The sequence below is a fragment of the Eulemur rufifrons genome, chromosome 1 (assembly GCF_041146395.1).
Source record: "Eulemur rufifrons isolate Redbay chromosome 1, OSU_ERuf_1, whole genome shotgun sequence".
In the NCBI taxonomy this organism is placed as follows: Eukaryota; Metazoa; Chordata; class Mammalia; order Primates; family Lemuridae; genus Eulemur; species Eulemur rufifrons.
The window spans coordinates 40176448-40192009 of NC_090983.1; the positions used below are offsets into that span (position 1 = coordinate 40176448).

The window sequence follows — 15562 nt, forward strand, 5'->3', positions numbered from 1 at the left end:
AATACTGGGATGGTAGGTTCCTTGGACCTTAGTACAGCATGGTTCTGAACTTTACAGCTTCAAGACTTGACACACATATCTTGTAGGGGATGGCATAAGGTTATACTGGAGAGTGTGGATCTTAAAAGAATGTCTAGGCATAAAGAATGGGTTCATTGCATAATCCTGGGGCAGATTACTTGGTCTCTTGCAGCTTTCCTTTTGATATATATATATATATATATATATAAAATGAGGATAATAGTATCTACCTTAGAATGCTTTTAAATGATAAATGAGATAATGCATAAAGATATAGTACACGACATATAATAATCATTTTATACATATTAGCTGTTATTGTACTAATGAAAACTTTAAACATCCTTAGTTTATCAGATTGTAAGGAAGAAATAATTTTTATTCACTTTCATTTCCCTTGTAGAGCCCGACAAGTACCTTGCACATAAAAATAACAAGTCATCTAATATAGCACTTACTATATCACTAAGTACTTGATGTATATTAGCTCAATTAATTCTCATTGTTTTATGTGAAAATACCACAGATTTCTTATTGACCTTACAGACTTTATTCAGGACTGTTGCGATAGCTATAGGGACCACTGCAGTGGGGTTTGCAGTAGGGTGGAGAAATTGGGCTTAACTCTGAATACAGCAAGGAAAAATGAGAATTTGTAGCATGGAAGCAGGGAATGTGTGGGTGTGTTAGAGATCAGAAGATTACTAAGAGGTTTACATTAGGGGTAAGGGCGGATTCTGACTAAACCAACCTAATAGGATTCTTGTTGAAGGCAGGCCTGGGTGATCAGACATTACCTGAAACATGGTAGAGAATGAAGAACCTGAACACATATTGAGGGTGATCAGATAATAAGGGTGAGAGATTCTGGTTAAACTGACTTAGCAGGATTGTTTGTAAAAATTGCACAATGCAGAGATAAACACTAAGGCACAATTCAAGGTCTAGTTGAAAAGAGAATTCAGAAGAGCCTGACTAGAATTTGGCAAGGAGAGAATCTTTGCAATCTCTAAGTCATTTAAAGGTTGTATTCGGATACACTTGTTTGAGAAAATATTTTTGAGAAAAGTTGCAAATGACCAAGGTCATATATTGAAATGGATATAATTTCAAAAAACAACATTAAAATTATTTAAAAATCCTGTGAAAGATCACTGTTGAAAATTTAGAAATCAAAATGTTAAAAGGAGAAAATTAAAATAACCAATATCCTACCCACGTCTAATCAGTTTAGTATATTTCCTTCTGATCTTTGTCTCATGTATATTTGCTATTTTTGACCCTTTTCACTGAGCATTTTATTATGAACCTTTTATTATGCACTATTAAATATTTGAACACATTTTCTAATAACTATACATTATTATATGGTTGTATCATAAATCTGATTATTATATTTTCAATGTTATAAATAATTGTACTTTAATCCTTTGAGACAGTTGAGTAATCAAGTATTTATTATGCTTATTGTAGAAAAATCAGAAGAACATAGAAAATCAAAGGTGACCTCAAGTCACTGTTTACAGTTTGATGTATATGTGGCCATTCTGTTTTTTTCTGTGTATTTGTATATATTTTTAACATAGATTATAATATACTATAAATGTTTCACTAGATTTTGGCTTATTTTTTGAGAATAAGTTTCTAAAATATGACTGTTCATTCAAAAGAGCATTTTAAGGATTTTCTGTACATATGCCAAGTTGCTTTCCATTTTACACTTTCCTCTGTAAACACACTTAATTTTAAAGCTTCTTTATTTTCAATTATCTGGCCACTATGGTTGTATTTGTTGGCATAAATTATAGTTCCTTGTATCCTGGATTATATCTGTATTTATCTGTTCTTCTTTAGCTGGTAAGTAAACTTGTCTTGTGTTTTGTCAACATTATGGAAAATGACTGTAGACGTTTGGGAGTCTATTTTCTTTTTTTATTTTTGTGTGTAGTTTTCTTGTACCACAGATTTTAGTACCAATAAGGTAAGAAAACTAAAAATGGTTTTCTAAGTCATATAGCTTAGTACCTTTTAAACCTCTACTCTATCACTGTTTTAAAAAATTACTTAAAATATTGTTTTGAATAGGTAGTACATACACATGGTACAAAACTCAAAAGAATTTAAGGGGGCTATCCTACCCCATTCTTTTAGATGCCCAGTTTCCCTTCCTGGAAGCAACATTTTAGCAATTCCTTGAGTATCCACTTAGAGATAGATAACCCTATATACATTTGAATGTGTCCATGTACTGTGCGGGGGTTAGCATAGTAATTACACTAATTACACTGTCTGCACTTGAGATTGTTTCATAACAGTGTATGGAGAGGTTGCTTAATCATTTTTTTTCTTTTTTTTTTTTTTTTTTTTGAAGACAGCGTCTCGCTCTGTCACCCAGGATAGAGTGCAGTGGCATTATCATAGCTCACTGCACCCTCTAACTCCTGAGCTCAAGTGATTCTCCTGCCTCAGCCTCCCAAGTAACTGGGACTACAAGTGCACACCACCATACCTGGCTAATTTTTCAATTTTTTTTGTAGAGACAGGGTCTCATTTTTGCTCAGGCTGGTCTCAAGCTCCTGGCCTCAAGTGATCCTCTTGCCTTAGCCTCCCAAAGTGCTAGGATTACAGGCATGAGCCACCACCCCTGGCCTTAATCATTCTTTTTAAGGCTCCATAGCATGCTTTTGCATGAATGACCATAATTTATTTAACTAGTTTCCCACTGTTAAACATTTAGGTCATTTCCAGTCTCTTGCCATTACAAATAATGTTGTAGTAAATAACCTTGTATGCATTTCATTTTGCCCCATATGTAAGTATAATCTATAGGGTAAATTTCTGAAACAGGCATTACTGTGTCAGAGTGTGTGCTTTAAATGTGTTGTCAGACTGTTTTTCGTTGGTTCTGTAATAGTTTCTGCTTTCATAGTATGTCTGTTTACTCACACTCTGGATGTCACAGGATATCAAACTTTTTGATCTTTATCAATTTGATTAAAAAAAAATCTTACTATAGTTAAGTTGAACTATAGTTGAAAAGATACAGCCTGTTTAATAACCCTTTTAAGTGCACATAAATTATTTTTATCTGATAATTTTAGTAAAAATTAACTTCAATGTTATACGCAACATGGGTTTGTAAAAAAGAACTTAAACTTTGTGTAAACATGTTGCTTACTACAGTCAAAATATGGACTTCTGGATTTTATTATATTTTAGCTAATTTGTGATATTTAGTTTTAATTGACATTCTCCAGGTAAATTTTCTAATTTAAACTGACTTTCAATTTTATATAACACACTGTTTCCACATGGGGTTTAAGGTATTATCCTTAGATAAAGGAATGTTTTAAGGATGGTGGTGCCACGAGCTCTGATGGCTATGTATAGCAGAGTCTTGGGAAGTTGGTATATAGTTAAAACCATGTTCTTTACAAGTCTTAGATTAATCAGTACCGTATATTATGTGAGCAGTGAGACTCAGTGATTAAGTTATATTTTGTGAGGTCCTAAATCCGTGTGTATGCAACTTCTTCAGCTATAATGACATTTAAGCCTGTTGCGTTATTTTATTTATTTGTATATACTTTTGAGACGGGGTCTTGCTCTGTTGCCAGGGCTAGATAGAGTGCAGTGGCATGATCATAGCCCACTGCAACCTCAAACTCCTGTGCTCGAGCGATCCTCTGGCCTCTGCCTTCCAAAGTGATAGGATTACAGAGCCATGGTGCCCAGCCAGTCTGTCATTTTATAATCTGGCCTCAAACTACTTATCTGCCTACCCTCTTGTCGCTCATTTCCTCAACCAGCCTTTGTTCCACTCATGTTTAACATCTTGATATTTCCAAATATTCATTGCTTGTGGCTTAGCATGTGCTGTTCCTTCTTTCTAGACTTTTCTACCTCCCTTTTTCTTGGTATACATCAAGCCCCAGCTCAAGTATCACCTTTATTTTCAAGTTGTGCATAGCTACTGTAGTCAGAATTATTTGCCTTCTCTCATTCATCTTTGCTTTCTCAGCACCTAACATAGAACTTGGTATACAGTAATAAATTAAAAGATTTAAGAGTATTTCATAGTCCTAGGAATTCAAGGACTAGGCTCTACTCTAAACCGGTTGATTCAGTTTACACAGAAGTAAAAATGTAAATATTTAGGTGTATGTGGTTTGCTTTGGAATTGTCCATCTACGGAATCTAAATAACTTTAGAAACTTTTGTCAGGTGTACCTAGTTATTTGTTCCTTTAGTTCCTATTAACATGAAAGATTTGCATCTTTTGCTTATGTTTTGATGTTGGCTTGTGATAAAAACTTAATTAAGTTAATGTTTGTTTATACAGAGAATGTCCAAGCACACAGATGTAGCAGGAGACGTACTGTTGGAACGAAAAGGTTGTGCAGGAGTGATAACACTGAACAGGCCAAGGTTCCTAAATGCACTGAATCTTAATATGATTCGGCAGATTTATCCACAGCTAAAGGTTTGTACTTTTCTTGAAGCAATAATATGGATCCTTTCAAAAGTATATCATAATAGAACATTTCTGATATTTTCTCCCATCCTAGGACCCTCTGGGATCTGTGCCCAAGCTCCACTGATGATTATTGGGTCCTCAGTTGCTTTCGCTGTGTGGTTATCCTTGGGCACCCCTGGTGATGGGGAGTTCATTGCCTGCTGAGACAGCCCCTTCCACTTCTAGATGATTTGCTCTGATTTGTTCACATGTTTCTTCTTGTGTTTTTGTTTCTCTGACCTTTCAACCAGTGGTATTGGCTCTGCTTCTTAGGGCATGAGCTGTACAAATGTAATCTGCTTCCACATTACAGCCTTTTCGTTTGAAAACAGCTGTTTTTAAACTGCTTAGCCTGCCGTTTCTTAGAGGAGGCCATAAACTTTTCTAAGTGAACAGCATGGGACAGTAGAAAAACATAGGACTTAAAGTCAGACTGTTTGGTTTGAAGCTTAGATTTCTACTTTACTAACTGTGTAGGCTGGGAAAGTTAATTTCCTCAGCTGTGAAATGGGGATGATGACAATTTCATAGGATGGTTGTGAAGATTAAGTGACTAGTAAATGAAAGTACCTAATGCAGTCTGCCATGTAGGTATTGAATAAATACTAGTTTACCCCTGGCCACCAGTTCTTTAATTCTTCATTTGATGAGTCTATCTTCCATTCTTGTGTTTTTGTTTGGGATACCTTATAGTATGCCCTAAAGTGTGATACATAGAAATAAGCCAAGTGTTACAGATTCGAGTTGGACCAGAGTGGAAGAAAGTAGAATCTTCCATGTTAGAATAACATATTTCTATTAATGTAGTCCACGTGAACCTTTTGGACAATCACATCTGTCCAGCTATCTCTCTTCCCTGTGCATGCATATATTTATTCTGTAGCAAAGTTTGACCATCCTTAATCTGAAATGCTCTAAAATCCAAAACTTTTTAAATGCCAACGTGATGCTTCAAATGGAATATTCTATACCTGACCTCATGTAATGAGTCTCAGTCAAAATACAGATGAACAAAACACAGTTTATTCAGCATCCCCAAAGAAAAAATAAAATTACCTTCAGACCATGTGTATAAGGTATACATAAAACATAAAGGAATTTCATGTTTAGACTTGAGCCCCACTCGCCAAGGTATCTCATTATATATATGCAGATATTCCAAAATTCAAAAATATCTGAAGTCTGAAACAATTCTGGTCCCAAGCATTTCTGATAAGGGGTATGCAACCTGTTTAGAATTTATAGAACCCATGTTAGTTTTTCTGTCTTCAGTTAACTAATGTCATTTGGACCATCGTTCTAGCCTTTCAAATTTCTGTTGGCTCTTGATTGTTTCATCCTATTTACTTATACACTGTCTTCACCAATCCCAAATCACTTGCATATTTGGTCATAAGTGGTTTCACTCTGTTACTTAGAAATTTGTCAGTAGGACAGAGAGCCCTGTATCACCACGGTAGAAAGGTTATTGCCCTATTAGCAGTTTTGGGTTGTTCTCCAAATTTATAATTTTATGTAACATTATGAAGCCATATTTGTTCATCTTGGTCTCAAAGTTATGGCAAAGATTTCAGGTGCTGTCTTGAAATTTGTATCACAAAATAGATTCATCTAATAACCTTGTTGAAATAGCTTCTACTTTATCTCAGAAAAGAAAATGAAGTTCATTCAATGAGGAATGGAATGGGATTTGTTCTTCTGGATATGCTTTATAAAATGATATGTGTGTGTATACACACACATCCATATGTATGTGAATGTGTATATATGCATATGCATATATCTTTAATGAGTTATATTTATAATTTTCTTGTACTATCTTTTATACTTGGATAGAGGTGGGAACAAGATCCCGAAACTTTCCTGATCATTATAAAGGGAGCTGGAGGAAAGGCTTTCTGTGCTGGGGGTGATGTCAGAGGTAAAAACTTTTTCTGCCTTCATCTAAATACTTTTTTCCCCCAGTAGAACTGATAAAGTATTGGCAGATTTTTGTAGTAATTTGTAATTGGTTTTACTTTTTAGAATTTTTTGTCATAAAGGCAATAGATTCTTATAAAAAGGTCACATGCTTAACTTAGAAAAATAAAAATTTAAAGACTTTATAGTTAATATTAGAAAATGAGAAGAGTGAATTTTTTTCATTACATATGTGCACTTTTGAAATTTATATATTTTGTGTCTGTCCCTGAATCATTGCAAACAAAATATCCAGTTAAATGTGGGTTCACTTCATATTTTAGAATAGCTGATGTTTAGCAGTTCTGTTTGTCACGTAACCTGACAATCTGGCCATGTTGAGTGACTTGCCGTTCTTCAAATATGACATACTCTCACATGTTTCATAACTTTTCCTACTATTCATGATTTGAAGGCAACATGAATTCTCCTTATTTTTCCTAATTGTTCAGGTCTTTACAATCTGTCCACATTTAACTATTAAAGACAAAAGAGAGAAGAAATGCTTGTTCTCAGGATCAAAGTCATATACTTTTTATTATCACCACTAGTTGTCCATATTATATGTATAGTATACTGAAAACTGTTTTTACATTATGTATTCTGTTCCATATGGAATTGGTAGTGTCCAGGGATGGTTTTTTTTCTCCCCCTTTTATTTTCTATATGTGTTTTTTGGATTAAGACAACAGTCTTTGGTTTGTTCATTAAATGGTTTATGTTAATCATTACTGTAGGAATAGTAAATAAGCTGATTCAAGACATAATTTCAAATACCTATTAAAATTTTTTTTTTTTTTTTTTTTTTTTGAGACAGAGTCCCACTCTGTTGCCCAGGCCAGAGTGCCATGGCATCAGTCTAGCTCACAGTAACCTCAAACTCCTGGGCTCAAGCAATCCTCCTGCCTCAGCATCCCGAGTAGCTGGGACTACAGGCATGTGCCACCATGCCCGGCTAATTTTTTCTATATATATATTTTTAGTTGTCCAGCTAATTTCTTTCTATTTTTAGTAGAGATGGGGTCTCGATCTTGCTCAGGCTGGTCTCAAACTCCTGACCTCTAGCGATCCTCCCGCCTCAGCCTCCCAGAGTGCTAGTTAGGATTACAGGCGTGAGCCACTGCACCTGGCCACCTATTAAATTTAAAGTAACTAAATTTTAAAATTGTAGTTTAATGGAAACTTTGATTGCTAGAACTGATGTTAACTGAATTGTTTTTGAATTTATTGTTTTGCTTGCAATGTAAATATTTTAAAAACATGGTTCTTTGGTCAGAAATTAGCCTTTCCACTAGAGTCAGGCCTATAAGCTTGTCAGTTTACAGATGGGCAGAGCTTTATGTATTGAGTTTAGTTTCTTCTGACTGTGAGCTATTTCTGCATATAGGCCTAACTTTATATTGATCTTTGGGCATATAGTTACAAATTCTAGAATTATTCTAGTTTATATGTATAAAGCAAAGGGTTTCAATTTTTTTTTTTTTTTTTTGAGACAGATTCTCACTCTGTTGCCTGGGCTAGAGTGTCGTGGCGTCAGCCTAGCTCACAGCAACCTCAGACTCCTGGACTTAAGCAATCCTTCTGCCTCAGCCTCCTGAGTAGCTGGGACTACAGACATGTGTCACCTTGCCTGGCTAATTTTTTTTTTCCATGTATATATTTTTTAGCTGTCCAGATAATTTCTTTCTATTTTTTGGTAGAGACAGGGTCTGGCTCTTGCTCAGGCTGGTCTCAAACTTCTGACCTTGAGTGATCCTCCTGGCTTGGCCTCGATTACAGGTGTGAGCCAGCGTGCCCGGCTCAGGACTTTTTTAAAACAATTACAGTCTAAGACAATGAGTGCACATTTAGAAAATTAAAAAAGACTGTGAAGATCATTTAATTTTAATTTGTATGGAATTAATTGATAGAATAAAAATTAGAATAAGATGAGAAGGAAACCTGAGATTTTTGAAGTAAAAGAACTTAATTCCAAAGGTAATAGAACTTGTACTCCTTTCCTTTTAGAATTGGTGGGCAGTGCTAAGGGCTAAATAAAGCATAACAGATAAGAGTCTTTTTTCCCCAGACATATATCAGTGAAAGCCTCAGAATGGCAAAAGCAGATGTCAGATCTTTCTTTTAAAAACCAGGAAAAGAAGTCAACCTATGGAACATTTTGAAGGAAGATATATCAGAATTCTAGAGTTAGTCTAAAAATCTATAGTCCACATATTTTTATGTTATGCTTTCCCATAAGAGAGGAAACATGTATATTTGATACATTTAATTTGTATTTTAGTAGATAACTCACAGGACTTAAGGACAGGAAAGACATGAGCTTGCAATATATGGAAGGAAACTTTGATGGCAGTCTTGAGATTGACTAGAGTACGAGTATGGTAGGAGATGCAAACTGTGGATAATAGATTGCAATAGAAATGAAATCATTTGATATTGTTCATTATTCAGCACATATTTACTGAACATTTGTTTATTAAGCCAGGCAGTAATATGCTGTAGCTAAGTCTTTGAGAAGTTACATTTCTGTTGATGTTAATAAGAATGTTATTATCTCGTTTACCTCCATAGCCTCACCTTTTTCCTTTCTCCTTTAGTTTTTAAAACTACTTGATTCCTGATTTTACTCTTTTCTTTCTTGCCTTTGTGCCTTTGCAGGGTACTGCTTCCCCTACTAGAAAGTTTTCTTCCTGTCATTTTCTAGGAAATTTTTACCTACATTTTCAAACTTGGCTTTGGCTTACCTCTTCTGGGAAGCCTTCTTTTAATTACATGTTTCTTGCTCCTATTCTGACAGCATCCCATCCTTACATAGTGGGCCTAGCAGAAAGAGTGTGTTTTAGTAGTCTGTCTTTTTCATTAGTCTGAACTCCGAGGCAGCCGTCTTATATTGCTGTCTTGTTATCTGCAGCACTTAAAACAATGCATGGTACATAGTAGATGCCCAATAAATACTTCATGGGGAAAATGAATGTGGTGGAAATATTTAACTAAATGGAATACACTGTAGTACTACACATACACACTTGCGCCCACATGTATATATAATGTATTTTATATTAACATACATTACCTAGGGAAAGATATATCTAGCAAATGTTTATTCAGGTGCTAGGGGAAATAGAAAAAAAATGCAGCTTGTAGCTACATATTAATATAATTTCTACTGTAAGTATAACATTTTGTGAGAACTATAGAAAGTAAGAATAGGAATTTTTGCCTTGACGCTTTGATATTGGACTATGGATCTGTGATATGTCTGTGGCATGGCAATTTCAAAACGTTAACAAGCAATTTTAAAGTACCCCTTTTACTCCCTCCCCCCGTATTTAATTATCATAATACTTTTAATCTATTTAACTATATTGACTGTAAAATAACTTTTTTTTATTTGTAATCCATCCATCCATCCTTCCTCTCTCTCTCTCCCTTCATAGCAATCTCAGAAGCTAAAAAGGCAAAACAGATGTCTGAAGATTTTTTCAGAGAAGAATATATGCTGAACAATGCTGTTGGTATGTGTGCTCTGCCATGAGCTTTGAAAATGGAATCAAGAACTGAGGTGGACAGTATGATTTGTTGAAAATACAATCAATGGGCATTCTTAAATTTTTACGTTCTATGTGCCAGGCATAAATAAAGTTGATCAAACTATTCTGGCTGCTTATTCCAAAACAATTATACCTTAATATTAGTAAGTTATACTTAACTGCTATTTGCCATGAAATCAACATGAAAATATTGATTTCTGATTTTATGGCTGGCTTTCTTGGAGAAGAAAAAGCTGTGTCCTAGTGTTCTGTATAAAATGAACTATAGAATTTCCTAATTCTTGGGAATGAAATGTCTTTATAGTCAAGGTTCCAGGTTTCATTGGAAGTAAAGCAGTACTTACTTTTATCAAGCATGTGTTTCAAATGTTAAATTATAGGAAATAACATAATAAATACCTGTGTACCCTCCAGCCCAGAATTAACGGCATCAATATTTTTTTTTTTGCTTGGTGATTTAAAATTTATTTAAAAGAAATATAATACTGCAAGTTTTAAAGTTCGTTCAGTCCATTTTGTTGCTTTCATAGTGCCGTTCCTTTCTCTCCCTAGAAGCAATCATTATCTCTCCTCAAAAGCCATTGTAATTGATTTGTAGTGTATCCTAGACCATATTTTATATTTTTACTACATATTTATCAACAAAAGTTTTAGTTTGTGTTTTGAAAACTTATATAAATACTATCTTACTGTATATATCATTCCATAAATTGTTTTTAGTATGAAATGTAACTGTTTATAGTATCCAATATTATGATTGTATCCCATATTACTTCTCTATTCTACATTAATGAGTATTTTAGGTCGGTTCTAATTTTTACTAATATAGATATTTGTACCCCTGTAGATGCACCTTATTGCCCATGTGCAAAAATGTCTCTAGAAATATGTGGAATTGGATGGATCATAGTGTTTATACATCTTTACTTTGTTTCCAAATTCTTCTGTGAAGTATTTAAGACTTTTTTATTTTTACACATCTTTTGTCTCTGCCACTCTTAGACTTCTGATCTTCTATATGAATTTTAGAATTGTTTTGTCTGGTTTCACAAAAAATCCCATTGAGATTTTGATTGGAATGACAATGAATTATGGATTAATTTGGAGGGAATTGACATGTTTGATATTGAGTTTTCTCATCCATGAATGTGGCATATCTCTTCATTTATTCATGTAGACTTAAAAACCCACTTTATGGAGTTATAATTTACATACCATAAAATTCACCCATTTCAAGTATGCAATTCAATGATTTTTAGTAAAGTTACCAGGTTGTGCAAACATCACCATAAATTAGTTTTAGAACATTTTTTTTTCTTTTGATTTTATTTCATTTTTTTAGAGACAGGGTCTTGTTCTGTCACCCAGGCTAGTGTGATCATAGCTCACTGCAGCCTTGAACTCCTGTGCTCAAGTGATCCTCCTGCCTCAGCCTCCCAAGTAGCTGGGACTACAGGCAGGTGCCACCATGCCCAACTAATTTTTCATGATTTTTTTTTTTTTTTTTTTTTTTTAGATATAGGGTCTTGCTATGTTGCCCAACCTGGTTTCGAACTCCTGGCCTCAAGCAATCCTTCTGCCTTGGCCTTCCAAAGTGCTGGGATTATAAGCATGAACCACTGCATCTGGCCAGTTTTAGAACATTTTCTTCAGGTTGACTTTCATGTCCTTCCATAATGTCTTAAAATTTTCTCCATAAAGATCTTGCTTTTTAAAATTTTCTTTAAGATTTATACTTAGGTAGCTTATGGTTTTTGTTATTACATTTAATGGTTATTTTCCTATTACATTTTCTAAGTGACTATTTCTAGCATATAGAAATGCTTTTGATTTTAATATCTTTTTATAAGACCGGGCGTGGTGGCTTATGCCTGTAATCGTAGCACTCTGGGAGGCCGAGGCGGGAGGATTGCTTGAGGTCAGGAGCCTGAGCAAGAGCAAGACTCCATCTCTACTAAAAATAGAAAAAATTAGCTGGGCGTGGTGACATGCACCTGTAGTCTCAGCTACTCGGGAGGCTGAGGCAGGAGGATCACTTGAACCCAGGAGCTTGAGGTTGCTGTGAGCTAGGCTGACAACATTGCACTCTAGCCCAGGTGACAGAGTGAGACTCTGTCTCAAAAAAAGAAAAAGAAAAAAAACTTTTTATATCCAGTAGCCCTATGACATTTGTTGCTAATTCTATTGGTATTTCTATAGATTTTCTTGGCTCTTGTATTAGACACATAGGCAATTCTATCATCTGCTTGTAGTTTTTTCCCAATCTTCTTCCAATCTTATGACTTGTGATATTTTGGCTACAATTTGTTGAATGATTGTATAGTAGTCTGTTACTGATGTCAGTGGGAAAGCTTTTAAAATGTCATACTTGGATATCTGCAGAAATGTTTTCCCAAGTTAAAGACATTACTTCCAAATTTATTAGGGGTGTTTTCATTTGTTTGTTCAGTTTTGGTAGTGGTGGTGGTTATTAGTGCTTGAGCATCCGCTTTCTCAGATTTTTTCTCTCCTTTCTCAGGCAGGGGCAAACCTACTTACTGAGTTCATGAATCAGCAGAGGAGTTTTTCTAGTGCTGTTTTATAAATGGAATAGTTTCTCCTAACTTGAGGCTTTATGCAGGCAGCTAAGTACATAAGATTATGTGGCCCAGAGTTTATCCTCTACTCATATCTCTCCTTTCCTCTCTCCCTCCTTTCCTCCTCCTTTCCCTTCCTCCTCCTTTCCCTTCCTCCCTTGCCACCCCTTAGTAATCTTTAGCTGTAGCTTCCACTTGGCCATTGACTTTGAAGTTCTTACTTGTTTCTGGTATCTAGAGATTTCCGTTGGTTGGCTTTGAACTTAGATATACATTTAGAATTTATTTTTTCTAGAATTTCTGTGTCTTTGAAGTAAGAGTAGGGAAAGGGCACTCTTTCCCATTTTAGCTCAGTGAGCCAAATTGAACGGACATCTATCACTTCTTTAAATCCTAAAATTCCTCATACCAAATTTACTTAAAATGTTTTATTCATTCAGATATTCTACATAACAGCACTGTTCAATAGGACTTTCTGCAGTGATAAAAATATCCTGTCTCTGTTCTGTCCAACATGAGAGCCACTAGTCACATGTGGCTATTAAGCACTTGAAATGTGTCTAGTGTGTTCAAGAAACTGAATTTGCAATTTTATTTAATTGTAATTAATTTTAATCTAAATGGTTACATATGGCTAGTGGCTACTATATTAATACAGTTCTATACTAAATAAAAAGAGATGGGAAAAATCCTCTAAGCACTTTGAAAAGAGAATTTGGTAAAATGTTAACATACCGAGAGAAAGTCTCCAAAGTATAATTTCTATACATTGTAATGACATAGTCAATAAGGAATTTGATTCTGGATTTATGTCCTATATCAATTAGCATCTAATATTTAATATCCGAAATATGTGTATTTATAGCTGAAATGGGATGTGTGTATTTATATATCTCTATCCCAATGAATAAATTCCTTTCCATAGTTTCTGGGAAACTACAGATCAAAATTGAAGTGAGGACAATGGAAGTCCTTGTGAATGTGAAATTTGAGAGTTGCTTTGGTGGCTTGTTGGCTAATTGGGACTACTTACAAAATTGCTAGATGGACATCATATTAACATACGGTATGCACATATCTGATGTTAACATGTATATAACTCATATATATATACACACACACACACACACACATCTCATTTAATGCCCAGTTGAATTGCCATTTAATGATAAAGCTGAGACAAGAATCAAGAATCTGGGTCTTCTGACTTCCAGTCCATGCGTTTTCCTGTGTGCAATAGATAATCAGGATTGTGTTTGGATTGACATTTAAATAATAATCTATTTTACAAGCTATACATTTAGTCCTCTTTGATATTCCTTGCAAAAGTTTCCTAGGGAAAATATAGAGTTGGTATAACACGTGATTTTTAGAAAAAGTGAATATATTTTAAACATTGCAACTAATATTGCAGCTCTGTTTCTTTTAGCTTCTTGCCAGAAACCTTATGTTGCCCTTATTCATGGAATTACAATGGGTGGGGTAAGTAGACTTTTATTCTGATCATGAATATGAATGAATTGTGTTAAAATTAAGTGAATTATTAAACAGTGAGGTGATGAATGTAATACAATAGAATTCATTGAAACAAAATTGTGTGAATTTTGGATCCTGGCATATTTGGGATATAATATTTGCTTGTGGTACTTTTAGACTATCTCAACCCAAAAGAGTATTTTGTGTTCTTAATTATGTTATATGCTATTTTAACTTTTGAATTAGCAAGGTTTTTTTAAGCAATGGAAATTGATTGCATTTTTTTTTTTAGGTATGTGAACGTTTTTTGTACTTGCAAATAAGTATTGTTGGAAGTAGATTGTTTCCAACAGCTTCAAAAGAGAAACTGGAATGTTAAGTTGTTTTTTTTTTTTTCTTACTCTCGGTATTGGGGATTTGGTTGTCTGTGGCACAAAATTTCACCTACGTGGAAGTGTTTGGATTCTTTATGAGGTTCTCTGTAACTGCATTTCTATCAGTTGACAAATATTTATTTTGCCTCTGTGCTATTACAAAGAAATCTAAAATGTAACTGGCCTTGAACAACTTGATATGGAGTTGGAGAAAACATGACATAGTTACAGAACAAGTGATAAATTTTGGCACTGACTATACCAAAGACAAGGCTTTAAAGAAGTGAGGGGTCAGAATGGGTCGTCTTGGCAGGAAAAGGGCTGCATGGAAAAGATGGTGAATTGCACTAAGCCTAAAAGGGTAGTGGAGGGGAGAGAAAGTAATATCTTTTCCTTACCCATTGCAAGGGCCATGGCCAGTGCCCATATAGCAAAAGACAGATCAACAAGAGAAGCATAACAAATTTATTTAAAGCTTTACGTGACATGGTAACTTTCAGAAATGCAGACCTAGAGATGTAGAGAAAACTGTATTTTTATGCTTAGGTGTGATGAACAATGGACAGTCATGTAGATTGGACAAAAAGGGTATGGTCCAATCGTAATAAACTGGGGGAACTTAAGTAAGCTTATGTGTTCAGATTCAAGAAGAATCTGTCTCTCTGTGTATCATTCCTTTCCTCAGTGTGTATTGCTGGGTAGAGACTTGTCAAATGAGGGTTTAATGATGTATTTTCAGGAGAGGTCAGCCAGAGAATTTCTTTATGGCTAGCTCTCCCACAGAAAGGTGGGGGAAAGTCAGAGAATGACCTCCAAGGTGCCATATTTTGGGTAGCATGTTCTGAGCCCTGACAATAGATAGGACCTAGGTAGGTAGGAAGTAGGAGGCCAAAGGGCAGAATTTCAACAATTCCACCTGTTCAGTGTTTCAGAGACTTAGTTATTTGGAATATAAGAAGGCCACTTATTCTAGTAGAACTAACCTAAATGAGGCCTGTTGGGCACTGGCTATTGCATAGATCTTGCACATCATTTTGGAAAAGGATTCCACTAGGAAAGGCAATCTATACCTCTCTGCTTGTTGGCAGA

The 15562-nt window shown here is 34.9% G+C and overlaps 1 protein-coding gene across 5 annotated transcripts in view; it reads left to right on the forward strand.

The window, feature by feature from the left end:
• Positions 1–15562, forward strand: part of HIBCH (3-hydroxyisobutyryl-CoA hydrolase) — a 71474-nt gene that overhangs the window by 6324 nt on the left and 49588 nt on the right. For all 5 annotated transcript variants that reach the window (XR_011235748.1, XR_011235749.1, XM_069490943.1 and 2 more), the window contains exons 3-6: positions 4364–4504; positions 6374–6458; positions 9934–10011; positions 14053–14105. Coding sequence is in view for 3 of the 5 variants with exons in the window: in XM_069490943.1 (XP_069347044.1) it covers positions 4364–4504; positions 6374–6458; positions 9934–10011; positions 14053–14105 (357 nt within the window). In the remaining 2 variants the exon portion in view is untranslated. The remainder of the gene's footprint in view (positions 1–4363; positions 4505–6373; positions 6459–9933; positions 10012–14052; positions 14106–15562) is intronic.